The 28,000-nt window shown below is 39.7% G+C and overlaps 1 protein-coding gene across 7 annotated transcripts; it reads left to right on the top strand.

Moving 5' to 3' along the window:
• SANBR (SANT and BTB domain regulator of CSR) lies at positions 1-27,997 on the top strand. Of its 7 annotated transcripts, none has more exons than XM_064146077.1 (22): positions 1-309; positions 1,366-1,418; positions 3,378-3,543; positions 5,359-5,545; positions 12,016-12,109; positions 12,915-13,153; positions 13,994-14,052; positions 14,805-14,965; positions 15,807-15,893; positions 15,995-16,105; positions 17,830-17,953; positions 18,130-18,282; positions 18,523-18,668; positions 18,980-19,079; positions 21,286-21,318; positions 22,861-22,960; positions 23,789-23,883; positions 23,989-24,017; positions 24,113-24,186; positions 25,182-25,270; positions 25,607-25,660; positions 27,752-27,997. In XM_064146077.1, exons 3-22 carry the CDS (start codon positions 3,394-3,396, stop codon positions 27,887-27,889), a joined length of 2,223 nt encoding a protein of 740 aa, XP_064002147.1. In that variant the 5' UTR covers positions 1-309; positions 1,366-1,418; positions 3,378-3,393; the 3' UTR covers positions 27,890-27,997. The 7 variants fall into 7 exon arrangements, with proteins under 7 accessions (XP_064002147.1, XP_064002148.1, XP_064002150.1 ...); XM_064146078.1 differs by having other exon boundaries at positions 23,792-23,883; XM_064146080.1 differs by having other exon boundaries at positions 23,792-23,883; positions 25,607-25,698; positions 27,752-27,868.
• Positions 27,998-28,000: the final 3 nt, after the last annotated feature.

The following is a 28,000-nucleotide window of genomic DNA, read 5'->3' on the forward strand; positions in this document are numbered from 1 at the left end:
GGGCGGTACCGCCGTGTGAGCGTGGCTGGCTCCTGCGCTTCGAGTGCGGCAGGTGGGGACGGCAGCGGCTCACGGGTGCTGCTGAGGTGCGAGGTGAGCCAGGGTGGCTCTGCCGAGGCCCTCTCAGCGGGAGCAGCCGTGCCGGGCGGGGCTAAGCCCGGGCTCCCCTCCGCCGGTCACCCGGCGCGCCGCTCTTCCCCTCAGGGGAGTGACGTTGCCGTCCCGCCGCCTGCCACGGCGGCCCTTGCTTTCGAAGAGGAGCCACCACCGTTTACCGTCCTTCCGAGCCCTTGCCTGGGAATCAGCCAGGTAACCCCCGCCTTTGCGGAGGAAGCTGAGAAAGCCTCCTGCCGTCCCGGAGCGCCGGCACTCTCCAGTCCCTCTGTCCGATAAGGAGTGCCCGCCAGCGGCGGGGCCCGTCCGGGTAGCTGGCAGAGGTCCCCACTACTGAAGGCGGATCCCGCCGGGCCATTATTGCATGGGGAGTCTGCTTACGCTTTGAGGATCTTGCCCCAAAACCTGGAATGAGTTGTGGGGATTTTTTTTAGTTTTTAGTTTATTTAAATGCCTTATTTTAATTTTATTTTGAACTGCAATGAAAGATGATGTTATTTCTTTCCTTCCTTACCTCATTCTGCATCGTCCCATGTTTACCTTCCTGTAGGTTATACATGAGGACAGTAATCTTCATTTTTCGTTTGATTGTTCCCCTTAAATATAATTTTTTAAAAAATCAGTCTAATCCATCTTAAATGAAGTGGTGCCTTTCTGTCATGTTAATACATTCCTGCATAATGAAGTAACTAAATCATATAAATTTTATGAAATACTAAAGTGCTAGGGATTTTTTGCACCATTTAATGTAGAATTCTCAGTATTAATAAGAATGATTATTGTTACCTATCTCTCTGTATTGTGCATATCAAATGAGTTGGTCAGAATTAAATAACTGAAACCTTTTCCTGCAGTTTCCATAGATGACGAAGGAATTAACTTGAGCTCCATATGCAATAACAAACAGGAGAGAATCTGTAGAAGTTGCCTTCTCTCTTAACAATATAATTTATTATAGACTTTTTGTTACTCTTCCTATGGAGTAGAGTGTTCTTGCATGAGACAGAATCTTGTGTATCTTTGACTATAATTCTGATAGGATTTCCTAAAGGATAGAATGGGAAATATTGGAAGAGCTTTTATAAAGCCAAAAAGACAAGTCTTGTGGTTTTTCCAGAATAGAAGTAAAAAAACTTTTGCATGCTTGTAATTAAGTGTGCTCCTTCACTTATCTTTGCAGTAAGAAACATACATTAAACTGGAGTCAGAGCAAAGGCTTTTTTTCTCTCTGAATATGTCATTATGTTTTAGGGTGCCTGCCATCACTTCATGGTCGATTGCTTCATGGTCCACGGTGCTGATGTGTACGTAAACTTGTTACCAGCAAAGTACTAGTTTTTTCCTTCTGAAGTGTAGACTTTATAATTAATGCAAAGTAATTCTTTATTTCTTTGATTACCTAGTATTATCATACCTCGGAACTAGTTCTTAAAATGCTCATTTATGTAATATGGATAATGCTATAAATTTTACTTTGAAGTGTATTTTGTGTTGCAAAACCAGAGGATTCTAATACTCCATTTACTTACTGCATGCAAACTTATTTTAAGCCAGCTGCTGTGTGCATACAAAGTAGCACAAGAAGTTAGCTTCTTATTTAATAACCACTCAGGTTTGCTACTGGTGCTGACCTATTCTGGCTCAGTTATTTCTTTTCAGAACAGCAGATATGGTGGATATTCGGTGGCTTAAATATAATTCATACTGACATCTGTCTAGGCACTGACAGTGAGAGGTCTCTACTAGAATTACTGCAGTGACAGCATGGGGTGGAATGATCAGGGTGAGGGACTCTGTAGGTGCTGATCTGTCTTTACCTCCTGGTCGCATCTCTCTTAGATGGAGGGTTTGGGTTCATATTGTGTGTGAGGGGCCTTTGTCCCTTAAAACTGGGCCTTTGGCGTGCTTTGTGGTGCATTTCACATTTAGATAGAATTGTTAAAACAGTATGACATTTTCTATTGGACTTACCTGCTTGCCTTTTGTGATTCTCCTGATACCTGAAACTTAGGATAACCTTGGCTTCGGGTCTTTTTTCTTTCTGATAGTTTCATTCATCTGCTCTATTGTGAGAGTGAAAGGTTACTGTTACTTGCTGTTGTGATTTCTGTTTCTATAAACAAAAGAAGCACAAGTAGTGCCAAATGGCTTCTAGTATCAGAACCAAGATCAGTGCTGTTTTGTGTATTTTTTGAAGTATCTTATTTTAAAGAGTGATGTAAAAGAAAACATCTATGTATAGTATACTTCTAGTAACAATTGATCAGCTAAATTTGTTACCACCTAAATGTATTTTCTCTGAAATTCTCTGTAATACTTTGTGAGTCAAAATTCTGTATGATTCTTAAGTTCAGTTATGTGATCTATTTAAGGTATTTCAGAAATGTGAATCCTTACTGAGCTCTTTGTCCATGCATTATTTGAATATGAAAACCTTGATTAATGCCAGCAGTTTTCTTCCAGCATATGCTAAAAAAGTGCTTTGAATGTTTGCTGTGTTTCCTGGTACTCTACATAAGATTTGTTTTGAAAAAATAAAAAAAGAAAAAACCTCTAAATACAGCACTTTCTTCAAATGAGGAGAACTGTGTTTTTAAGGCGTTCACTGCTGCCCTTATATGCTTTGCTCTGGTGTTCAGCTTAAAAGCTGAAGTTTTTTCGGAGCTGGTAAATCCCAGCTAATCAGGAGTTAAGTGCCTTAGGACAAGTTGGAAGTCAGGTCTTCAGGATGAGAGTTGAATGACATCCAGGATTTTCCTGGCTCCCAGGTTTTGTTGATGACCCTTAATTAAGTGACCTGGGTTAGCTTCTACAAAGTGGAAGTCAGGTGTGCAAAACAAACAGGCAGAGAGAGAGGAGAGTGAAATTGAGTAGCAGAAAATTTGAGGGAGTAGATAAGTGTATTTGCATGTAAATAAATCTAAATTGAAATGTCCTTCTATAGTTCACTTTATTCTGAGATTGTGGGAGGCTTTTTTTTTTCTTTTTTTGTTGTGAGTCCTTCCTGGAAAGAGGCAACTCAAAGGTGTGATGGGTAATGCCTGCTGCTGTTGAGTGTGGCGTGGTTTGGACATCTACTTCTTTCCCTAGGGTTTTGAGGATGCATTTGTGAGTACATACATTTTGTCAAATAAAGCGTTAGTACTTAGATGTAAAGCTGTAGTAAACATATCCCACAGTGATTTACAGAAAGCTGCAGTTAAGGTAGATCAAGCTTTAGGAAACCATGCAGTGAGACTTACTAATAATATTTTCTCTTCTAGGCTTTAGTAGCCAAAGATGAGTCGCGGACTTTCAGAAAACAATAACTTCCCATATGACAACAATCAAATGGTTTTGGATATGATCCTGTGTTCCTTAGTTGGTGTTCCCCAGCCTATAAACTGGGACAGCGTGGCAAGGCTAGTTCCAGGATATACATCCAAAGAGGTGATTTTACCAATAAAAGTATTTTTGTACTTTGATTAATGTTTTATGAACTAGAAAATGCCTTTGGAGGAAGGTGGGAAATTGAAGTTAAGGATTTTTTTTTTCTTGAAGTAATTTATACTTAAGAATTTATACTTAAGAATGTTAAATGAGCAGTAGGTTAAAAATATTTTCTTGTTTCTGCAAAACCTGAACATTGAAATTAAGGAATGCCTTCTGCACTTTGCTTCATGAGAACTGATACAGAATAGGCACAAAAATAACTGGAAAGTAGAAATTTAAAAGAAGAATTAAAGAAAAAGTAGTTATGCTAACATATTTCAAGTTATACAGTTAAGGTTTCGATTGATAGGACAGTAGTACCCACTAAACCTGTGTAGGTTGTAGTATGCTTACTACTAACAACCACAATAACTTTCTATGCTGGTTACAGTTCTAAGGAAGTATGAATGACAGATCTCCATGAGGTAGTTAAGAGTGCAGTTACATTTATTTGGTCCTACATGATGTGGAATTTGGTTGTAACAGAGTTGGAAGAGTCAAGTATCTCTATATGATTCATCTTTCTGAATTGCTGATGTAGTGCTTGTAGTTTGTTTTTTTTTAAAATAACCTCAAATTTTTCATTTCTGAGGTGAAATGAGCTAAGAGAGGAAAATGCCTTTTGCCCTTGTGATTTAGCAAAGTTGGGAGAAAACAAGCCAGCAGTCTATTTTCTTGACATTTGATTGAACTTGCAGCCTTGCTATTGGGCGTCACTGTAACCTTGTATTTGGAGCATAAAAGCAAATGATGGGAAAAAGAAACTTCTGTTAAACGTTACATCCTTTCAAGTACTTGGCAAGGTGATTGAAGCAGGGGATCTCTAGTGTTTACCTTTCAGTTTGCGAGCAGCACAGTGTACATCAAGCAATTATTAACGTATTGGTGAACGCTCATTAAGATGAAATGATTAATACATGTCTGATTACTCTGATTTAAAAGAACAAAGTGTGTCTCATGGAGAGTATCTCTTCAAGGCAATAAAGTAAATGTCTGTCTCTGCTTCTCTATATCTGTTGTATAAAGATTTGAGCTATGTTAATATCAGAAGGATGTCGCTGTGTGCAGCTCTCCCAAAGGGACAGGTAACAAGCAGCAATGTCAGCTAACTCAATCCAAAAGAAACAAATAAAACCAGCTGCTTGAATGGAGCCTGACAAACTGTGTCACAGCAGGATTACTTGTAGAATTAAATAGACTTACATGTATATGTAAATTGCCTGTGATTTGCTGAATCAAACAGGTAATTGTCACCATATCGGTACAAATTTACCCAATAGAAAGACTTTTTGGTTTACCAAAATAAGAAATGGAAAGTTAATAGAACTGCAGTTGAAATCACCACTTCCTTGTATCCAAATTGGAATGGAAGTCATAAAATAAAAGAATACTAATTGTGAACTAATTACCAAAGCTACTTGTAACAACGTTTGACAATGTCTATGGTAAAATAATAAGTTACAAAATTATGATGTAAACTCTTTCCTTAACTTTCCCTTCTGAAAGTTTCACTTAAAATCACAGGGTTTAAGGAAATCAAAGTTGAAACAGGTTCTGTCTTATTTTTTTCTGTTAGATTGTTTAATTATGGTAAATTTTACTTATGCATGTACTTTCCTGATACCACTAACTAAATAGGAAGCACTTCAAGCTTAGTGTCGCTAACTATTCCCATGCAGAAGATATGAACTACAATATCCATCTCAAATTATAGCTATTAAGCATGTACTGAAAGCTACTGCTTCATTGTCCTATCATTTAATCTTGTGACAGTGTGCAAAAAGGTTTGATGAACTAAAAAGCAGTGGAAGTTCACCTGTTGACAACCAGTATAATCCCCTGATGGCTGCTGGTGGGAGTCCTGTGGAAACTTTAGCTACGTACATCAAATCCTCCTTGCTTGATACACAGACAGAGTTTCAGGAGCCTGCTATTGGGCAGGATTCCATTACTATAACTGGTATGTTTTCAGTCATTCTGAAATATATTTGCTTTGGTTATAAGTAGTATGTGCATGCTTTTCTGTCCTGAGTGGTAAGTCCACCCAGGTATAATAGTTGTCCATTTCTGAAAAAGAAAGTTAAGTATAAATATAATGTATACATGAAGTAATTTCTAGTTACTTTAGACAAAGAACTGTTGTTTATTCAGATATTTTTAACACCTTGTCTTTCCAAAAGTCATAAATCCTTGTGCTGAATCCTCTGTTCAGGAGTTTTGGTGGGAAGAGAATTACTCTCCTGCTTTGTATTCCCAGTGCTGTACTGTTAAACCTACAGCCACTTGGAATCATATTAAGATGTATTATTAAAATAATTAGAAAGTCTTGTGCAGTAAAGCTGCGGAGGCTGATCCCCTGAGGGCAGACCCTTCTCTCCCAGCTAGAAGGCTTGTGGTTGCCATGCTGCTTGGTGACAAGATGGCTGCATAGGAATTGGAGCATAGCGTAACTGCTTTTTGATGCCAGACAGTCTCACAATGGCATATAATGTGTCAGTTGTCTACCGGTAGTAATTTGGCAGAAGAGGACCAGTCCTAATAGGTGTAATTCAATCACAGCACAATTAAATAGTCTTCACGTTTCATAGAGTCATAGAATGGGTTAGGTTGGAAGGGACCTCAAAGATGATCTGGTTCCAACTGTCTGCCATAGGCAGGGACACCTCCCAATAGAATAGGTCACTCAAGGCCTCATCTAACCTAGCCTTGAACACCTCGAGGGAGGGAGCATCCACAGCCTCCCTGGGCAAACCTGTTCCAGCGTTTCACCACCCTCATTGTAAAGAACTTCTTCCTAACATCTAGTTTAAATCTCCCCTCTTCCAGTTCAAACCCATTACCACTTGTCCTGTCATTACAAGATCTTGTAAATAGTCCCTCCCCAGCCTTCCTGTAGGCCCCCTTCAGATACTGGAAGGTTACTACATGGTCTCCTCGAAGCCTTCTCTTCTCCAGGCTGAAGAGCCCCAAATCTCATAGCCTGTCCTCATAGCAGAGGTGCTCCAGCCCTCTGATCATCTTCATGGCCCTCCTGTAGACTCACTCTGACACTTTGTTGGTCCTTGTATTCGGGGCTCCAGAACTGCATGCAGTACTCCAGGTGGGGTCTGACGAGAGCAGAGAAAAGGAGTCCCCTCCCTTGCCCTGCTGGCCTCACTTCTCTTGATGCAGCCCAGGACACGGTTGCTGTCTGGGCTGTATGTGCACACTGCCAGCTCATGTTGAGCTTTTCATCACCCCAGACCCCCAGGTCCTTTTCCTCAGGGCTGCTCTCCAGCCATTCACCACCCAGCCTGTATTTGTGCTTGGGATTGTGCCGACCCAGGTGCAGGACCTTACACTTGGCCTTGTTGAATTCCATGAGGTTGGCCTGAGCCCACCTCTCTAGCCTGTCCAGGTCCCTCTGGATGACATCCCTGCCCTCTAGCAAGTTGACTGTGCCACAGAGCTTGGTGTCATCTGCAAACTTGCTGAGGGTGCACTCGATTCCTCTGTCCATGTCACTGACAAAGATGTTAAACAGCACTGGTCCCTGAGGGACACCACTTGTCACTAGTCTCCAGGTGGACATTGTGCCGTTGATCACCACTCTCTGTGTGCAACTATCCAGCCAGTTCCTTATCTAGCAGTCTGTGTTTTTCCAGTTTGGTGAGCAGAATGTCATGTGGGACAGAGTCAAATACCTTACTCAGGTCCAGGTAGATGATGTCATTTGCCCTTTCCTTATCCACTGTTGCTGTGACTTCATCACAAAAAGACACTAAATTTGTCAGGCATGATTTGCCCTTGGTGAAGCCATTGCTGGTTACCACCAATCACCTCTGCTTTGTTTTCCATTTGCCTTAGCAGAGCCTTCAGGAGGATCTGTTCCATGATCTTGCCAGGCACAGAGACAAGAGTGAATGGTCTGTAGTTCCTGGGGTCATCCTTTTTTCCTTTCTTGAAGATGGGCATCATATTTCCCCTTTTTCAGTCAGCAGGAACTTCACCAGTCTGCCATGACCTTTCAAATATGATGGACAGTGGTTTAGCAACTTCATTAACCAGTACCCTCAGGACCCATGGGTGGATCTTATCAGGCCCCATGGACTTCAGCATGTTCAGATTCCTTAGGTGCTCATGAACATGATCTTCAACTATAGAATCATATAATCAACCAGGTTGGATCATCCAGTCCAACCTATCACCCAGCCCTATCCAATCAACTAGACCATGGTACTAAGTGCCTCATCCAGTCTTTTCTTGAACACCTCCACCACCTCCCTGGGCAGCCCATTCCAATGGCAAATCACTCTCTCTGGCAAGAACTTCCTCCTAACATCCAGCCTATACCTCCCCTAGCACAACTTGAGACTGTATCCCCTTGTTCTGTTGCTGGTTACCTGGGAGAAGAGACTGACCTCCACCTGGCTACAGCCTCCCTTTAGGTAGTTGTACACAGCAATGAGGTCACCCCTGAGCCTCCTCTTCTCCAAAACAACCCCGCATAGTGGGCATATCTTCCTTCTCCCAGTCCTTATGTTTGCCCTCTGGGACTTTGACATTGCAGTTGGGGTCTTTGCCGTTGAAAACTGAAGCAAAGAAGTCATTGAGCACCTCAACCTTATCCATGTCCTTTGTCACCAGCTCTCCATTTCCCTTCTGGAAGGGTCCTGCATTCTCCCTAGTCCTCCTTTTCTCACTGATATACCTGAAGAAGTTCTTATTGTTCCTCTTAATGTCCCTAGCCAGATTTGATTCTAGCTGTGCTTTAGCTTTGCTAACCTGACCTCTGGTTGCACAAACAATTTCTTTGTATTCATCCCAAATTACCTGTCCTTGCTTCCACTCTCTGTAGGCTTTCTTCTTGCATCTAAGTGTGTCCAGGAGCTCTCTATTCATCCATGCAGGCCTCCTGGCATTCTTACCTGCCTTCTCCTTTTTTGGGAGGCATTACTCCTGGGCCTGGAGGAGATGATCCTTGAACATTGACCAGCTATTTTGGGCTCCCCTCCCTTCCAAAGTTTTTTCCCATGGCACCCTGCCAAGGAGGTCTCTGAAGAGGCTGAAATCTGCTCTCCTGAAGTCCAGAGCAGTGAGCTTTCTATGCACTCTCCCTGATGCCTTGAGGATGTTAAACTCTACCATTTCATGGTCACTGCAGCCAAGGCTACCCTTCAGCTTAACTCACCAGCCCCTCCTTGTTGGTGAGGACTAGGTCCAGCACAGCACCTTTTCTTGTGGGTTCATCTACCACTTGAAGGAGGAAGTTATCACCAATGCATTCCAGGAACCTCTTAGATTGCTGGTACTCTGCTGTGTTGTCCTTCCAACAGATGTCAGGGTGGTTAAAGTCCCCTATGAGGATGAGGGCCTGTGAGTGTGAAGCTTCTATTTGTTTGTAAAGGGCCTTATCCACTCTGCAGAAGGTCTGTAGCATGTTTCTACTATGATGTCACCTTTCTCTGCCTTCTCATTAACCTTTACCTGTAAGCTCTCTGGTTTTGCTTTGCATGTCCCCAGGTGAAGCTCCATGGACTCTAGTTTATCACTGATGTACAGGGCAACACCCCCTCCACTTCTCCCCTGCCTCTCCTTCCTGAAGAGTCTATGACCATCTATCCCGAAGCTCCAATCATGAGAATCCATCCCACCATGTCTCAGTGATGCCAGTGATGACATAACCCTGTAGACTTGCACATATTTGCAATTCTTCCTGTTTGTTGCCCATGCTCCTTGTGTTAGTGTAGAGGCATTTCGGTCGTGCCTTTATTGGAGCTGGTTTGCTGACTGATTTTTCCCTCACTCTGTTCTTTGGGCACTCTTTTCTCAGTTTGTACTTCAGCCCTAGGGTCAGATCTCACCTGTCCATGCTCAGACAGCTCTGTACCTGTCAATTTATCCCTACTTCTTACGTCATCACTACCATGTGGATTACCACGTGATGTTTTCCTGGCTCACCTCTGCAAGACTTCGACTGCGTTATTTTGTTCCCAGCATGCTTCTGGGCAGCAAGTGGAGAGCCCTTACTAGTCCCCCATTGCCTCCCACACTGGTGTGTCCTCCCACAGCTTGCCACATGGAAGCCTGATGCCATTATCCTCCTCCCCCTTCACATCCCGTTTAAAGCCTTGTCAATGAGCCCTGCAGTCTCCTCTGCAAAAATCCTCTTTCCCCTTCGAGAGAGGTGTCTCCTGTTTGGTGTCAACAACCCCTGGTGCTGTATTGATCATGCCATTGTCAAAGAACCCAAATTCATGGTCATGACACCATCCACGGAGCCATGTGTTAAAAGACTGTATGTGGCTGCTTAATCCATCATCTCTGCCATTGGTTGGAATATCAGAAGAGAAAATGATTTGTGCCCCTGGATACTTCTATTGTAAGCAGCTCTTATAAGCAGTACTTCTCTTATAAGCAGTTATAACTAATGGTATGATAGTTATTCTCTGGTTTTCATTGTAGGTTGAGATGTTTTCAGTGTTTTATAGAAATTGGCAAATGTGTTGGATGAGAGGTTTGCTCTAGTCATGAGTAAACAACTTCCTATGTTAATTCTTAGGAAGTGCTTAAACAATGTTTTCTGTCACAATGTCCTTCACTGTTGCAGCTTTCTAGTTGCTGTTATCTGTGCAGAAGAAAATCTTCTCTGGAGAAAGAGCAGAATGCTTTTTAATAACTCCAGTCAAGAGATCTTTTAAAACTGTGTATGAAGTATCTTAATGAAAATGCTTCCAATGAGTGTTCAGTTATGTAATTGTTACATGCATGATGTGGAAGAAATGCTTCTTACACCTACAGGAGGCTACTTATAAGATTAGTAGCTTCCCAGGAGACAGTTAACAAGCCAACTCTGCTTATAGAACTCTTTAGACACCTAGTGCATGTTTTCTTTTTAACAGTGTAATACACGTAATGAGTGTTAATGCAGTTAAGTACTTTAATGTTTCTTATGACCAGATCCTAGCCTGAGATTTTTGTTTCCCTTGCAACTTTGGTAAATATTTTTTCCCTCTTTACATGTCATTTGTTTATATGAAATTATGATCATTAATCTTTTTCTCATGGACTCAGTTGAACTCACCTTTTTAATATTTGTGAGGTACTTGTTTATTTCAGAACTAGGGATATGAGAAAAAACTGTTTATAAATGTTTTTCTTGTTTAATTACTTCCTAGCAGAATTATCCACATCTACTTACTCTTAGGATCAAGAGTGTGGAGCATGTTACGGTTTGTAGACATGAGTAACAGCAAGAGAAAGCAGTCAGACCAAGTTAATTTTGGCTAGATTATAAAAGCTCAATTATTACTTGCTAATTATAAGACAAACTGCTGTTAAGTCCCTGTAAATGCATGTTTTGGCAGTAGACAAGGGCATAACTACTGTCTTCTGAACAGTGCAGAGCTTGCAGATCATTTTTGCTATCAGTCTATCTTTTGCTATTTAGCCATAAGATGAGAGATCTGTCTTCGTCCTCTTCAAAAGAGTACCACCTATTACAGGATGTGAAAAGGGAGAAGATGCTTTTGGAAATCTTTTCTTAGAAATCTGAGAGTAAGGAGTAATCTTGGAAAACCACAGATTATGGGTTTTCATACTGGAAAACAGACATATGCCTTCCATTATTTAAAAAATATAATGATCTTTCTGATTTACAAGCAAGATTATTGAAGCTTCAAATTGCAGTAAATCCAGTCATCAGTCAGAAAAGGTGCTCAATGTCTGAATGCTGGGGTCATCTTAACCCTAGACTCAGAACTTGCTGTATTTGGTGGCTAGACCTCCTGGACTTCACTGGGTTTTGTGTCTGGGTTCCACTGTTTAAAGTGCATTTGTCAAGATAATCTATTCGAACTAAAGTGCAGCTGTCCTTTATTCCTGAAATAAGCTATACAATGTAGCTCTAGGGTGACATAAATTTCATGGTCTGCTTTCTTTGAGCACTGTTTCATATAATCTGCTACTTTAGGGCATGTGTTTGAGAACCTCAGCAAAAATTCATCTTAAGAGACTTCTGGGCTTCTGTTGGGAAGCAAAGTTAATACATTATGATTAAGAAGCAGAGTAGGTCTCAAGTTCTTGTGTCCTGCAAGGAAAGCTTCCTGAAAACAGATTTTGATGGGAAAGAGTCTTAAGACTCATACCCTACAAAACACATGAGAACTAAAGGAACAGACTGCATTCCTACAAGGAAATTCTGAAGATCTGTATGAATCTTATTGCTCTATATTGAGACAGGACCACTCTAGGTCTGCAGGCAAGTGTCAAGGCAACCCAGCGATACTGCTGGTCTGAGTTGTCAATGCATGGCATTCAGAGCAAGAATTTGGATTATCTAATATCCCTTATGGTATCAGAGAGTTGTCTTCAGTTGTATTTCCAAGATGCTGAAGAGCAAAAAGTCAGGCTTTTTTTGTTCTAATGCAGCCTTTTCTCCTTACATTTAAGGAAGGCCTAGCACAACCTCTACGAGGAATTGTTCTTCAGAATCTGAAAAGGGTCCTGTACATAAAGATGAAGAAAGCACTGACGAAAGTCAGGGGTAAGAAAATCTTTGTGTATTTTGTCTAAGCGTGCTGGTTTGAGGCTAATTTGAATACTTTAATGAGAGAAATTAGATTATTTGCTGTGAAAAGAAAATATAATGATGTCTACTTCACCCATTTGTCCTGCTGGCCATATGAAAACAAGGACATAAACAAAGATAAAGTCAGTCTCTGCCTGGCTGTCACTGTGTTAACTCTTTTGCCTGAACCTGCACGTTCCCAACTAATCATTCTGCTTCTAACACCTCTTGCTGACCTTTCCAGCTCACCCTGCATGCAAGAAAGATTCTGAGATAAGGTAAAGGATGGAAAGAAGGTGGAGAGGTGGTTGGGATCCACTCCTGGGTAGTCTGGCTGCTGGAAGGGGTTTTGCATCTCTGTATTACTTTTTACTTGCATATTACTGTGTATAGTTGTAAATGTATCTGTATATATTGTACACATTTTGCTTATAAAATGTGCCAGTTGTATAATTTCTTAACTTCCAGATGGCTGAGTTAGTTTGGTTAATCTAGTAGGGGGGGAAACTCCAAACCCACTACACTAGGGGATCATAGCACTGACAGAAAGCTCTAAATTGCTCATACTTGTCTACTGTCATAAAGAAATCATCTGAGAACATCCTAATAAATGCTGTAAGGATTTTTTAAACCTTATATTGATACATAAATACAAGGTGTGAGTTTCAGAAGTTCTTGCGCTATGTGATCCAGATTTGGAGATGAGATCTTTGTTGATCGGTTTTCATTTTCTAATCAGCTTATGGTCCTAATTTGGTTTTTGGCTTGTTTTCTTTTTGAGGCCAAATATGGTAATCCATGTCTGTGATGAAGCAAAAAACCTCAAAGAAGATTTTGTGTGTCCTCGAGACCTTTTGATTTCAGAAATGAAATACTTTGCTGAATATCTGTCAGTGGATGCCCAGCGCTGGGAAGAAGTGGACATTTCAGTGCATTGTGATGTTCACATCTTTGACTGGTTGATAAAATATGTTAAAAGGAACACTAAAGATTGTGAAGCTAATGAAATGCCCACTTTAGGTAAAAGAAAATCTACACATCATTTTCTGTTGCTTCATTTTGTTCTATATTAATGCAAGATGATTGTTTCTGATTTAGTTCAGCTCCAGTATCTAACTGTTGCAATGAAACTTATAATTTGTCAGAAAAATGTTGCAACGGAGATCCTCTGATCATGATAGCAGCAGATGCCCCTGATGTGTCAACACTGACAGTTTAGAGGAAACATCGTCATAGCTGGCACAGTGAGAAAGGGCTAATATATTTTGGGACTTGGTGGCTTTAATTAAGATTCTTCAGCTCGCTGCTGAACAAAACCAAAGCAGTAGTTTTAACATATGGATGTTTATTGGGTTTCATTTTGTTTCCTCTCTGCTTCCCATCAGTACAATTGCAATGTTTTCTAAAATTTCAGTGCAATCTGATACAATGGCAGAAGAACTTCTGCCTTTAGGATTTTGAAGCAAGACTTTTACTTTTTTGAGCCTTCACTGACATTTTAACAAACCAAGAGAATAACTTGCAATGTAAAGGTTATGTTAAGTAAAATCTCAGCTGAGTATGATGGCTGCAGGTGTCAGTTAGTCTCATGTAATCTTTTAGTCTCTGTATTCCTATGAAACCATATTTTCCAGTTTTTATCAGTTCCAGATAGTTATATTTGTACTCTGGCCACCTATATGATAGACCAAAACTTTGTTTCTGAAGATCCAAAGTGCTTTGTGTGTAGGACTATGCAGTGAGTGCTTGATTACCAAAATTGTACTCAATACAGATAATAAATACACAGAGGGAGGGATGTGATAGGCAATCAAAAGAACTCATGTAAAAAAAAATTAATTTTCTTGTGTTGCCTTTTAGAACCATCAAATGTCATATCAATTCTTATTTCTTCTGAGTTTTTGAAGATGGATTCATTAGTAAGTATGAAGAAAAAAATATTATCTGCCACAAGGACACAGTTAATTACCAGTCATAACAAACATTGCTGCTTTGACTATTACATAAACAGACGATAAAGTGAGAGGGGCTTAAGATTTTTATCACCTTCCCTATTCAATAGACTAATCTAATTTGCAGAATCTCAGTGCAAGTAAACTTCTATTCTATTTCTAAATGTGTTCGTGGCATCTTGAATTTGCCTTCTGATTACTGGAGCAACATCAGCATGTGACTTAAGATAGGTTTTATCAAAAAGTGTTATGAAGTCAATGAATACCTTTTATCCTTTTCATGCAAATAACACTTGTGCAGCTTAGGATCTGGTTCCCTAGCTCTGTATAAGGAATATCTGCTGATCTGTTTGTTGAAATGTTTGTCAGTATACGTGGCTGTTTAAGTTAAGATCCAAGCAGTGCTCTGTATAATACAAATTGTATTGTGGTTCTGTTTTCATTAGCAGTTGACTGTAGCACTTGTTGAAACGTTTGTGGAGTTGTTTTTTTGGTCTTTAGAAACCTTTTGGAAGAGGCCAAACTAACTCAAGAGCGATGTTAATTCAGAATCTTGTTTAGATGAATATGAGACTTGTTTTATTTCTAAGTTGAACTGAAATAGTTTTCCAGAACACTATGCTTTAAAAAAAAAACACCTTGAAGAAAGCACATTTAGAGATACTTCTATTTAGAAGTCCTTAACGTTTTTAATGTTTCTGTTTTTCTTTTTTTTCTAGGTGGAAAAATGTATTCATTATTGCCACAAAAATATGAATGCTATTGTAGCCACACCATGTAACATGAATTGTATCAATGCTAATCTTGTTATGCACATTGCTGATCTCTTCACACACAATGAAGTAGAAGAGCTGAAGGACAAAAGAGACAAATTTAAGAGGTAACTGTAATACACCACTGAAGTACTGCAGGCTTTTGGATTGCTTTTCAGAACAGCTAAGATATTGTGGGGGTTGAAGTGACAGATCCACAATTTGTATTCTCATATAATGCATCTTTAACACATAATATCATGAAGTGACTTGAGAATTTTATACTAAAATGCAAGCAAAAGGAAAGAACTTTTTATAGAGAATGAGCAAAAGGAAAGGCCACAGCAGGAATGTGGCATGAACAAATTATTCATGAATTCTCACATGGGAGCCAGGATTAGAGGAAGGAACCTTTTATGGGATGACATGCTTCTAATTCATAGAGAATGGTTTGGCTTCAATGTCCTGTGAATTATGAAGTTTAGACAATTTAGGGTGGCTGTAAGGATAAATAGTTTTTGAAATACTATTTTATATAAGCACTCCGACTTAGGGCCAGTTTTTGGAGGGCAGAGTGACAGACAAGCAAGGTGCAAGTAAGGAAGGATTTTAATCAATAGAGATGAAGACATCATAACTTCTAGAATTACAGTTAAGTGTAATTTCATAGAAGGATTCTTTTGGTCAAGAAGGTCTTTTAGTCAAGGTAGAAGCTAGTGGTTTATGCTGGCAAGCAACATAATAAAGGAAAAGAAAAATTAAGGTATCTCTTTCCTCATGGCTATGTAAAATTAAAAGATGATCTGTTCATGAACCGGCTATCAAAAAAGCTTAAAGGAAAATCATATTAAAAGTCAGATTCAAAGAGAAATATGGACAATTGCTTATCAGAATATAATTGTTAGTCTCACTATACTTTAAAAAAATAGTTTTTTTCTAATGGTTGAGCTGTGTTGCTGTCATTAATAGTAAACTTTTCTGCAAGAAGATTGAGAGGCTGTTTGATCCGGAGTATGTAAATCCAGATTCTCGAGGAAATGCGGCAACATTATACAGGTATGGTCTCTTTATATGAGGACTTCACCTGGTATTGATCCTGCTTTCACTTGAGTACTTTCTCTCTTTCTTTCTTTCTCTCTTTTCTTTTAATATTCTAGGTGTTGTTTGTGTAAAAAGCTGCTAACTAAAGAAACTGAGAGAAGAATTCCTTGTGTACCAGGAAAAATCAACATAGATCAACACGGCAATATTGTCTATATTCATATAAGGTGAAGCATCTAAACTTCTTATTCGGCAGTGCTGCTGCTGCTGCTGTAAATGGAAAAGCTACAGCTACAATTACTGGGAGGGTTACTTTGGGTGCTACTGCCTTAAATAGAAGATATTCAGCTAATTCTTTCATTAGAGGGCTTTAAGATACATAGTTGATGTCAAACTAAATTAAAGGCTGTGTATTACAAGGCTTGTTACTGAATGATAGATCCATCTCTACCAGCAAAAAAAATGTGAAGGAGTATTTCCTAGGCTGATTTTATACTGACAAATCAAATACTTAGCCTGCTTAAAGGCTGCACAAATGAACTCTGCGAGTTGTTTTTTTGTTCTCTAGTAATTTGTTGGAAGAGCCTCCAAGACCTGTTCCATATGCATGCCTGATGCATTTGGCATAGAAGTTTAGCTCAGTTCTGTCTGATGTTTGATGCTGTTGGATCCATGTTTGCGAACAGCTGGATTCTCTTCTTAATGAAGGCCAATCTGTGTGATCAGTTGCAGTTCCTACCCTCCACACATGCCTCCTTTAAGGAAGATGAGGAGATAATTTAATACAGTAGACCTTTTTCATCAGATTTATTTTGTTCAGAACAAGCAAAACGGTTCAATATCAGCTCCCAAGGCAACACAGTTAGTGATTCCTCCCACCAGAAATTCTCAAGTGTGTATAAAACTCTGACTCAGTCTAAACAAAATCACATCTTGTGGTCCCTGTTGAGATTATTGGTGATTAGCCAAGTAAAACTCATTAAAGGTATTGCTTTACTTAAGCTGACTGTATGTAGCTGCTATGCAATTCCCACTGTATAAATGTGCAGGGTTTTAAAGTTACTCAAAGGATTATTCTGATTCTAATTATTTGTCTTGTTGTACTTGTGACTGCTTTTGTACACAGAATCCATTTACTGTTCCATAGGTGAAGTGACACTGGCCAGTAAGGAATTTAGGCTTATGAGCTAATGCAAGCCTATCTTTAATGATTTAAAAATAGGTTTATATTTATGGTCCTCTAGTGGTGTCTAGAACTCACTTCCAGTATGAAGCACTGCTCTCTTAATCTGTACTAGATGTGTATATATAATAACAAACAGTTCCAGCCAGGGCTTAAAATTGTGGGCAAAACATTATCTGCTCTTTCTGAAGAAAACATGCACCAGAGTAAGTTGCATATTCTCTTTTGAATTCTGAAGAAGCATGTGTCATTTTATCACTAGGAAGGAACGGAATATTCTCGGGTACATATACTCATCAAAAAGTAATTGCCATTGTGTCACAGATATGCAGAAACATGGTATGTTTGTTTTAGCAACAAATCACTTCTGTTGTGCAACATATTCCTTTAAAACCAGGAAACTGCAGTGTGACTGAACTTCTTTGCACATGCATATTTTGATGTTTTTCTACTCTGTCTTTATTTTCTACTTGTTTTGTTGTTCTGATTTCCAAAAGGCTTGATATTTGTCTTAGTTTGTGCAGCGTACAGAGCTTGGGATGAATTGAGCTGTAATTCTTTATGATTAGTAAGTTTAGGATGTTGTGAAAGAATATAGGCTCTTCTGTCTGGTCTGAATTTAATTATGCTTGTTCCATGTTTTATCCTCCCTCTTCTAAATTCTTCTGTAGGCTTTTCACCAGTGGAACATGTGGTGTTCTGCTCCTTCTGACGGTAGAGTCAAAATGGATTTATGACTGTATGCAATCTGACCTTTTGCTTTTTCAGGGACAAAACCTGGGAAGTCCACGAGTACCTAATTTGTCTTCATGAGGAACTGAAGTCTTGGCGAGATGTTTATTGGCGTCTTTGGGGGACTGTCAATTGGTTGACCTGCTCCAGATGTAATCAAGTTAGTATATTTTCACTCGTATGTCTTTAGGTGGTTTGTTGTGGGTGACGAGACAGGGATTAAATCAGTTTGTGAAATATTTGGCAATAGAGCTTGGTATACAATTTTTATAGTCCAAAATGCTGCCATCCTTAGGTAATCTCACCTCTTGTTGTCTTTTTTTTATTCTAATGTAGTCCTTCCTGTGTACTGAATTCTCCCATTGCCAGTACCACTTGCAGCCAGTTCTTTATCCAGGTGTAGCAAGTGCTCTGGGTTCATCTGGGACAGGAGTGTATCCCTGTTGTAACCAAAAAGTACTTCGATTTGATCCTACAACCCTCCCAAAGGTACTTCAATACTATCTCACTTTTAAAAGAGCATAAGACATGTGGGATGGGAGGGTAGGGTGTATGTATATGAGTGTGCTGTGATTATAGGCCTTGTCCAAAGAAGTATTGTAAATTGTCAGAAAGCAGACTTTGGACCTTGAGACACAAGAGTTTGAAAGCTGAACTTGTTATTGTACCTACTGAAATCAGTTCTTCCAGTAAATCAAGTATTTGATCTCTCATGTATATGTATTGCAGGGCTGCCAAGTGAGAGATCACATGGTAGATGTGCCCTCAGGCAGTGAAGATGGAGATGTTTTGCAGTCTCAGACTACTAAAATACTGAATGATCTGCTTCATCATAGAGATATTGTTGTTGTTCCTTTCACTAAGGATGAGAATAGGTAAGAACATTGTACTGTGGACTGAAATAACTTAGCCTTCAACACTTAACACACATGGACATTATATTTGATTCCTTTACCATTTTAAAAAGAGACATAGGATTTTAAAGGTAACAGTTTTGATTGATTAGTTGGGAATTGGGAACAGAAGAACAAATACTTTTTCTTTTTACATTTCAAGCAGGCATTTAGTCATCCTCCGTATGCATTCAGTCCTATTGTCTTCTCTCTTAGTATATGATAAGTAAAGAGAGACTGATTCAAAAGTTATTAAATCAAAATTATTTTAATTTCACATCTTTCTCTTTAAGTGATTCTGGTATTGGGCTCTGTGATGAAAAAGACATCGAATGTGATGTGGTGATAGATCCAAATACACTGTGGGGTCCCAAAACTGGAGAAATCAATGCTGTGAGTGATAATGTTCTTCCCTTTTTTTTCTTGCAGGGATACTTTGAATAATTCATTAGACAAATTTAATAAAAACAATAAGTCATTGGAGGAAGAAGTGCATTGCTAAGCATTGCAGGATGATAGCATAGGCACAAAGTATCTTGTTGGTGAAAAGACAAAACTGTTCCCATGTCTACTGGAAATATTTCTGTACATCAGGAGTAATTCTCCATGGGGTGCTTTCCACCCCATTTTTAAACTTGTATAGGGTTAACACTCCAGGGGGAGTTAACCTAAGCCTAGGGGTCTTGACCCCTCCCCAGGGGTGGGTCACACCACCAGGTGATGGTTAGCCCACTCCCCCAGGAGGGTTACTTCCTATTCCCCCCCCCCCCCCCCCCCCCCCCCCCCTCCCTCTCTCCCTCCCTCTCCCTCTCCCCCTCCCCCTCCCTCTCCCTCTCTCCCTCTCCACACACCTCTGCCTGTGTACCAACACACCACGTGGCAGACACGAGGCAGACAAAGCCACCATCACACAACTCGGGTTGTTTTTATACCTTTTGTATTTTGCTATTTTCCCTTCCCTATCCTTTCTAAACTTCCCTACCTCCAATACCTATCTAAGTTATTGTTAAACTTTTCATTTTAACTTCCAAATCAAGTGAGATTGATTTATTTGTTTACCTCTCTCTCTTCCTATATCTAATCCCTTCCTGTGGGAAAGAAGGGGAAAGAGGGGAGGGCACTCTACAAATTGTTACTGGGTCTATCAAATTTATTAGAGTCTCTGGGAACTTGCATTAGAACCCAAGACAAAACTGTTCACGTTTAAGCATGCAATCTGACTTTGAAATATGTTGTTGCAGATACTTGAATGATTGTTGCCTTTGTTTTGTGTGTGTCGATGTATCTGAGTCTGCCCACATGGCCTCTGCAAGGCCATAAATGAACAGAAACTTAGGTTGTGTTCCAGCGTGTTTCCCCCCACTCCCTGTCCTGGGTTGTTTGGGTTTTGAGTTTGGTTTTCTTTTTTCATAATTCTTTGTAGGGGGTGGGGAGAGTGAGTGTGTGTTAGTTTTGTTTTGTTTAGTCTCTATTTTTCCTAAAACATGATTTTGCTTCCCAGAACTATGGGAAATACTTTCTAAGGCAACTTTGAGGAGACTATTAATAATCATACCTCTGTCTTAAAGAGAGCTTTCATGCAAAGAAGTTGTGCACCCATCTTGGATCTTCTGGTAACTCAGTGATCCTTATGGTAGCACAGTGCTGCTGATTCTTTGTGAATTTCAAACAATGCCAGAAGCTCTCCAATGATAAATGCAAGAAACTGTTAAATTTGGACTCCAGAATAATCTGGTAGATTATTACAGAGTTTAGGAATCCCCTCTCCCAGACTGTGATTTGGTTTTTGTTTGTTTGTTTGTCTATTTATGTGGGTTTTTTTATTTGGGGGGGGGGGGGGGGGGAGAGGGTAGGCGGGTGGGGTGTTGCTGGGTTTGGTTGTTAAAATGAAGTGTAAATATTTTAAGGGCTAAGATTAGGCATTTTAAAACATGACTCTGAATTCATTGTGTTTAATCAGTTAGTGGTTCACAACTTGTTCAAGGCCAGTGATTCCACCAAAAGACATAAAGATGGGAGTAGGCCTTTTAGGACTTAGCTGTGTAGGTTGCTGTAGTGTAACACCAGAGAAGGGCGACGAGGCTGGTGAGAGGCCTCGAGCAGAAGCCCTAGGAGGAGAGGCTGAGGGAGCTGGGATTGTTTAGCCTGGAGAAGAGGAGGCTCAGGGGTGACCTTATTGCTGTCTACAACTACCTGAGGGGTGGTTGTGGCCAGGAGGAGGTTGCTCTCTTCTCTCAGGTGGCCAGCACCAGAACGAGAGGACACAGCCTCAAGCTACGCCAGGGGAAATTTAGGCTCGAGGTGAGGAGAAAGTTCTTCACTGAGAGAGTCATTGGCTACTGGAATGGGCTGCCCGGGGAGGTGGTGGAGTCGCCGTCCCTGGGGCTGTTCAAGGCTAGGTTGGACATGGCACTTGGTGCCATGGTCTGGCCTTGAGCTCTGTGGTAAAGGGTTGGACTTGATGATCTGTGAGGTCTCTTCCAACCCTGATGATACTGTGATACTGTGTGATAACATACCAGTCCTATTTTTAGAATTCCACTTGTTTTTAAATTACTGTTACTTTAACTTGTGCCTTTTTTTCTTTCTTTCTGACTAGTTTCTTTCTCTGAAGAACTGGACTTTACAACTGGTTAGTAAAATATTTAGTTCATAATTCTAAATATTGCTTTTTTGTCCTAGCAAAGAATTAGCTTTGATTTTTGTCTTTCAGTCTTCTGGCTGAATGTATATTTTCTTACATTTACTCTAATTTAGTGGTTGCACTATAGCAAGAATTTTTACAGGAAAAGGTAAAGAAAAGTGAAACATTACTTTGTCCTGAATAAAAAAATTAAAAAATTTTTTTAAATGTCTTTAAATTGCAACAAAAAATGGACCAGCACTGCGTATGTCAGTTCTTAGTAGTTCATTGGGCTAACATACAGACACATAAATCATCAAAATCAGAGGTTTTTTAAGTGTCTGTTGCTTTGATGGCTTAACTGAGATGCTTCACGTTTTCTTTATGTTGAATTCTTCTTCCAGTAGCATATGATGTCACAAGATTTACTGGGTTTGTATGTAACTTCTAGAGACCAATAGTTCACCCTTGTTGCTTTTCAGAATCTGTTGCAGTCTGAAGTTCCTAGTGTCCTATACTAAGACTGTTCTTGCAAAGCCGTGATTATTCATGATTATTTAAACTTTTTGAACTTGTAGTCCATGTTAGGCTTCACCATTTCTAAAGGAGTACTAGGCACTTGGTATCTCTTACTTTAAAAGGGGTGTCTGTGTGTGCACACGTGTATTCAAACAATGTAAGCGTCTCATTCCTTAATATTTTCATTATTCTGTGCTCATCAGTTAGGAACTATTCATTGTGACTTTATCTGTTACAGTATTGGAGCCTGCTGATTATGGTGATGTACAAGATGTATAAAAAAAATATTTTGGCTATTAGAGTGAGTCCATAAAAAAAGCCAACCAGATAATCCAGACCAACTTGCAATACATCATTAATGTGTATGTCTCTGATGTGCATAATCTGTGTTCTGCACTACAGTATGCATGCTTTGCAGTATTTAATTACTCAGCAGCTCAGCAACCCCAGGCAGTTGGCAAGATACAGCAAGCCTTAAGAGAACCATTGGTAAACTTGTAGTTTCCTGTGTTCTGTGATTATGTGGCTAGCTCATATATTCGCTGCCATAACATTTTATTAGTAATTAGAAAAATAATATGGTCAGCAACACAATGGACCTTCTATGCTGAATCATACAGTAATACAAGTTGGAAGGGTTCTCTCATAGTGATCTTATACATTTCCTCCCACTCTCCAAGCAGGGCCCATTTTCAGAGTTGGAAATATTTTCAAAGCTATATGACTTTGCTCAGGGTCACATCCAGTCAAATCTTGATTATGTCTGAAGATGGAAGATTCTGCAGCCTCTCTGGGCAATGTCTTACAGCGTTTGGCCACTTGGAAGAGACATAAATAAAACCATTCATCAAAACATTTGAAGCAAATGTTCAAAATTACTTTCTCAACACCTGAGAATAACATTCTTAGACCTAATTGTGCACATGGTTGCATCACTAATGTACAGAGCTTTATTTGAAGTCAACTCTTTAAAGACGGATTTAATGTATTGTTTAATAGAAATCAAACCTCACTTATCCTCCTGTTGTTTAGAAACAGCAGTCATTGTTATCTGAAGAAGAGGAATACACCACTGGCTCAGAGGTCACTGAGGATGAAGTAGGAGATGAAGAAGAAGTATGCAGGAAACCAGGTACAACAAATCTCTACTGTCATCCTCCCTTGGATTTAGACATAAGGATTCAAGGCAGCAGAATTCTCCTGTAAACAAATTTTAAACTTCAGGCCTTCTTAGAATAAAATTTTAGAATAGAACTTTATTTCTAGCTTTTCTTTGTTTAGAAACACCACTCAGTGTTGTCAAAAATTGCTGGAAAATGAGGAAAGCTGTAACTATTCATGTCTGAGATGACCTCAAAGTTCTTCAAAGTTGTCTTTTGCAGGAAAGACTATAGATAATTTTTGGAAAAAAAGACAGTATCTACACGACTATTTTTGTGGGTTTTTTTGGCATAACATTCCTCTGGTTACATAGTTGAATGACTGTTGAATGAAGCTAGAATTGTCTGCATGATCTAGAAAGATTTTTATTCTGGTGTTTTAATATAAGAATGGGTTTAGGAACACAGAAAGCAAAAAAACCTTCCAGCTTCTCCTTTGCAACCTCTAATGAGAACTATAAGTTCCAAATTTGTTTAGTCTGGTAAAACTCAGAGCATGTTAGTTTGAAGTAATTTAGTCAAAGACGTAGCTTATGTGTGCACTTTCAATTTTGCAACAGAAAAGTTGTGCGGTTAAGTGCTACCACACTGCATTTTAAGTATGTACTTGAGTTCCTGTACACCTCTCAGAGAAAAGGATTTTGAGTAATCTCTATTACCACTCCTGCAATGCTAACAAAAGGAAACCAGCCTTTTATATTGCTCTCTGAAGTAATAGAAGGGGGAAAAATCCTTTATGTCTATGTGTTTGAGAAATTCCAAGTATTAATGATGGTATAAGTAAATATTTCTTCAATTAACAGGGAGAAAGGAGAAATTAAAGAAATCATACAAGCACCCAAGGAAAGTGGTTTCTTCACCTAGTGTTCAGAAAAAGGAGAAGCCATCTGATAAGGTAAAGTCAGAGCTGTGTAGTCAGCTTCTCTGGGTTGAATAGTGAAGAACTCTCTTAAATTTTGGATTTGACCTTAGAACAACATGCTTTCTCTTTCTTCAACAGGCAAGTTCTCGAGATGCATCTCCATTCATGTAAGTAATTCTGAAGGTCTTCAGAACATGTTCTAGATACCTCTCTTAGCAAACTGTTACTGATAACATGCCGTGTGTCTTTCTTTTCTGACCAGTGTGAGTATGCAGCAGAACAAATGGGATGCCTCCAGGTCACTGAGATTCAACCAAGATGCTCAAAGAGAAGATGGTCTGTCCTTGCATGAGTTCAGCTTTCATAACATTAATATTATGCAAAGAAAAGTATTATTTCATATGAGAAATGGCTGATTTTCTTAAAATCTAGGTTGAATTAATAGCAATGGGGGATTGGGTGTCTGTTTTTATGGTTGCTTTGCATTTGGAAAAGAACAGATTTCAGCTAGGTTAACAGTGAGTAATCAGCTGTATCCACACCACACAGCGATCTCAGACTCTGGAATTCCAAACTGTACAAAAATACTCATACAGCTAGGAACAACTTTTTCAAATGTTAGTTTAGGATTTCATTGGTATTTATTATCTATCTCATCTGTTCTACTAGAGAAAAAAAATGTTGGTATTAGGAAAACGGAAAGAAAATCCAATGCATAAACTACAGGTTGTACTCTTACACACATTGAAAAGTAAATGGGCAGCATTTGGCTTAGTATCTTGGCAATAATTGGAAATGAGTTGAAGGTTTGTGGGAGAAAAAGGAAAAATGCATTATTAAGCTTATGTTAGCATGGTTTAAGTTCTTTATGTCGAGTGTCAGCACATAACCTACAGAGATTATAGTTATGTCAGTTGTTGACTATAGAAGTATGCAAATAGTTTTTCATGCATTGCTGTGCTATTTGTTGTCAGTATAGATAAACAGAGAAGAAAAATCAATTCTGTTTCATTTGCAGTTTGATAAATACTTGGAATTCTGTTTGGATGTTCTACCTGTTTTAAGCTTTACTGAGACACTTGTGCATTTTTGCCATTTTGAAAACATCTGCCTCAAAATCATTCCCATAGATCTTAATCTCTGTGTCATGCCTCAGGCTGATTCTGGTATCTGCCAAGAATACTGCTGAAGCCATGGTCTGTCAGGATCAGGATCTTAGTTGCTACATTTACAAACAGAGAATCACTAAAGTGTGCATCTTAATTCTTCTCTCTTTGTACTCATTAGCAAGTAAAATATCTGCTCTAAATATTGCTTCTTATTTCTGACAGATCAGAGGAGAATGTCTGAGATTACAAGGCACTTAATAAAAATGAGGCTGGGAGACCTTGATCGAATCAAGTCAAAAGACAGCAAAGAAGTAAGATTTATGCAGTTGCAATGTAGCATTTACAGAACTGAAGTGAGCTTTGGTCACAAAAATATGTAACACAAATTAAAATACCTCCTGTCAAAGTCGTCAGCTAAAGAATGGAATGTTATCAATTTTCATGTTGCTCCAATCATGATCTCTTGAGAGAGGTAGTTTATGGTGTTTAAAAAACAGTTACAGGAAATAGGGTGGGTATGAAAGGTTTCAGTGGTCATAGTAATGAAACAAAGTATGCTATAGGTTCTGCTGAGTGTTAGTGATTTTTATGGAAGGTGAATGATTAAATTGAAATAATGTCAACACTTGTTTTTTTCTGGATTCCAGTATGCTGGAGGCATTTATTCTAGACTTGAAGCTCAGATAAAGGCCTCAGCGCAGGTCAGTGCACGACAAAACAGTGCTGAGAAGAACGCTAGGTAAGATGCTGAAATAAGAAAAGAAAGCAGAATGTGGATTTTGGGAATGAATAGGCTTTGTTTATGTCTTCTTTCATACAGTGTGTTACAGAGACATTCCTTTCAGCAGGTTACCCTTACATGATGCCAAAGCTGTGTTTGTCAAATTAGAGTTAAGAGAAGGAAACTTTTCTTCCTGTCCTGGAAGAAATGCTTTACAGCTTCTACACTGGAAGGTTGGCTGTTGCTCCAGTATAATGTAGATGTCAGTCCTTTCTCTTATGTAACAAGGATTAGTGTTGGGCATAGTCCTGTTCAATATTTTTATTGATGATCTGGATGAGGGGATTGAGTCCGGCATCAGTAAGTTTGCAGGTGACACCAAGCTAGGAGCAGATGTTGATCTGTTCAAGGGTAGGAGAGCCCTGCAGAGAGACCTAGGCAGGCTGGATGGGTGGGCAGAGGCCAATGGGATGAGATTTAACAAGGCCAAGTGCAGGGTTTGGCCACAGCAACCCCAAGCAGCACTACAGGCTGGGGACAGAGTGTCTGGAGAGCAGCCAGGAAGAAAGGAACCTGAGGGTACTGGTAGATAGTAGGCTGAAGATGAGCCAGCAGCGTGCCCAGGTGGCCAAGAGAGCCAATGGCATCCTGGCCTGCATCAGGAACAGTGTGGCCAGTAGGACAAGGGAGGTTATTCTTCCCCTGTACTCAACACTGGTCAGGCCACACCTTGAGTACTGTGTCCAGTTCTGGGCCTCTCAATTCAAGAGAGATGTTGAGGTGCTGGAACGTGTCCAGAGAAGGGTGACAAGGCTGGTGAAAGGCCTGGAACACAAACCCTATGAGGAGGGGCTGAGAGGAGCTGAGGTTGTTTAGCCTGGAGAAGAGGAGGCTCAGGAGTGACCTCATTGCTGTCTACAGCTATGAAGGGAAGTTATAGCGAGGTGGCACTTGGTCTCTTCTGCCAGGCAACCAGCAACAGAACAAGGGGACACAGTCTCAAGTTGTGCCAGGGGAGGTACTGGATGGATGTTTGGAGGAAATTCTTGCCAGAGAGAGTGATTTGCCATTGGAATGGGCTGCCCAGGGAGGTTGTGGAGTTGCTGTCCCTGGAGGTGTTGAAGAAAACCCTGGATGAGGCACTTAGTGCCATGGTCTAGTTGACTGGATAGGGCTAGGTGGTAGGTTGGACTGGATGATCTTGGAGGTCTCTTCCAACCTGATTGATTCTAAGTGAAAGGAGAAGAGGAAATAGCCACAGTTGTGACAGAGGAGGTTTAGACTAGACATTAGTGAAAATTTCTTCACTGAAAGGGTTGTCAAGCTCTAGAACCGATTGCCATGGAAAGTGGTGGAGTCACCATCCCTAGAGGTATGTAAAAGACTTTTAGATGTAATGCTAAGGGACATAGTTTAGTGGTGACCTGTCAGTGATGGGTTAATGGTTGTACTCTAATGATCTTAAAAGCCTCTTCCAACCTAAATGATTCTGTAATTTTCTGTGAAATTGTGAATAATTGGAAGAGTGTTACTCAAGAGTCTTTATCCTATTCTTTGTCCTCCTTCTAAAAACAAACACCAAATCCCCTACTCTATCACATATTGGTCTCCTGTGGATAAACCAAAACTGGATGGCACATAGTGTGCAGTTGTAGAGCCTAGAATGAGCCATCAGTTTGCCCAGCAGATGAGCTTCTTGCTGAACAGCTCTAAAGGGATGGAGCAGAAGTTTCAAATACATTGTCAGGAATTTCTTGCAGGTCTGTCAAAAAAAATGCATTTGGCTTTCTGGAGAATTGGTGATCTCAGAAGACATTTGACATCATAGTTCTTTCAGCTGTGTTCCTTTGTAGGAATATATAGTTTGTTGGTGCAGATATCCTGGCAGAAAGGCAACTTTCTCAATAATAGATTTTGAGATTTTTTTTTTTAACTTTTCCTTCTCTTCTCTCAGAAGGCAATTCAACATGACAGTAATTTCAGGCCAATACTGTACTAGAGAGCTGACTGGACAGTAATTTGAAATTCTATCAGGAATAGCCTATGTATGCATCTTGTATTCTTATTCCAGGTCAAAATCCCGTTTTGCTCAAGGCCGTCCGACGTAAGGACTCCCGAAAGAACTTCAGCCAGAATTCATTACTGCTTCCTGAAGCTGTACTGCACTCTGACATATGCAGAATGCACATCTCCAAAAGCTTTCCAGTGACTTATTTATTACTTTAATCCGTGTAAATTATTTTGTGTGATAAATTAATGCAAATCCAAAAAGGTCTGTATTTATTTTAATTGTAAATATACTGTTTCTTAAATAGAATTG

This window comes from Pogoniulus pusillus, chromosome 7, assembly GCF_015220805.1.
Source record: "Pogoniulus pusillus isolate bPogPus1 chromosome 7, bPogPus1.pri, whole genome shotgun sequence".
NCBI classification, from domain to species: Eukaryota; Metazoa; Chordata; class Aves; order Piciformes; family Lybiidae; genus Pogoniulus; species Pogoniulus pusillus.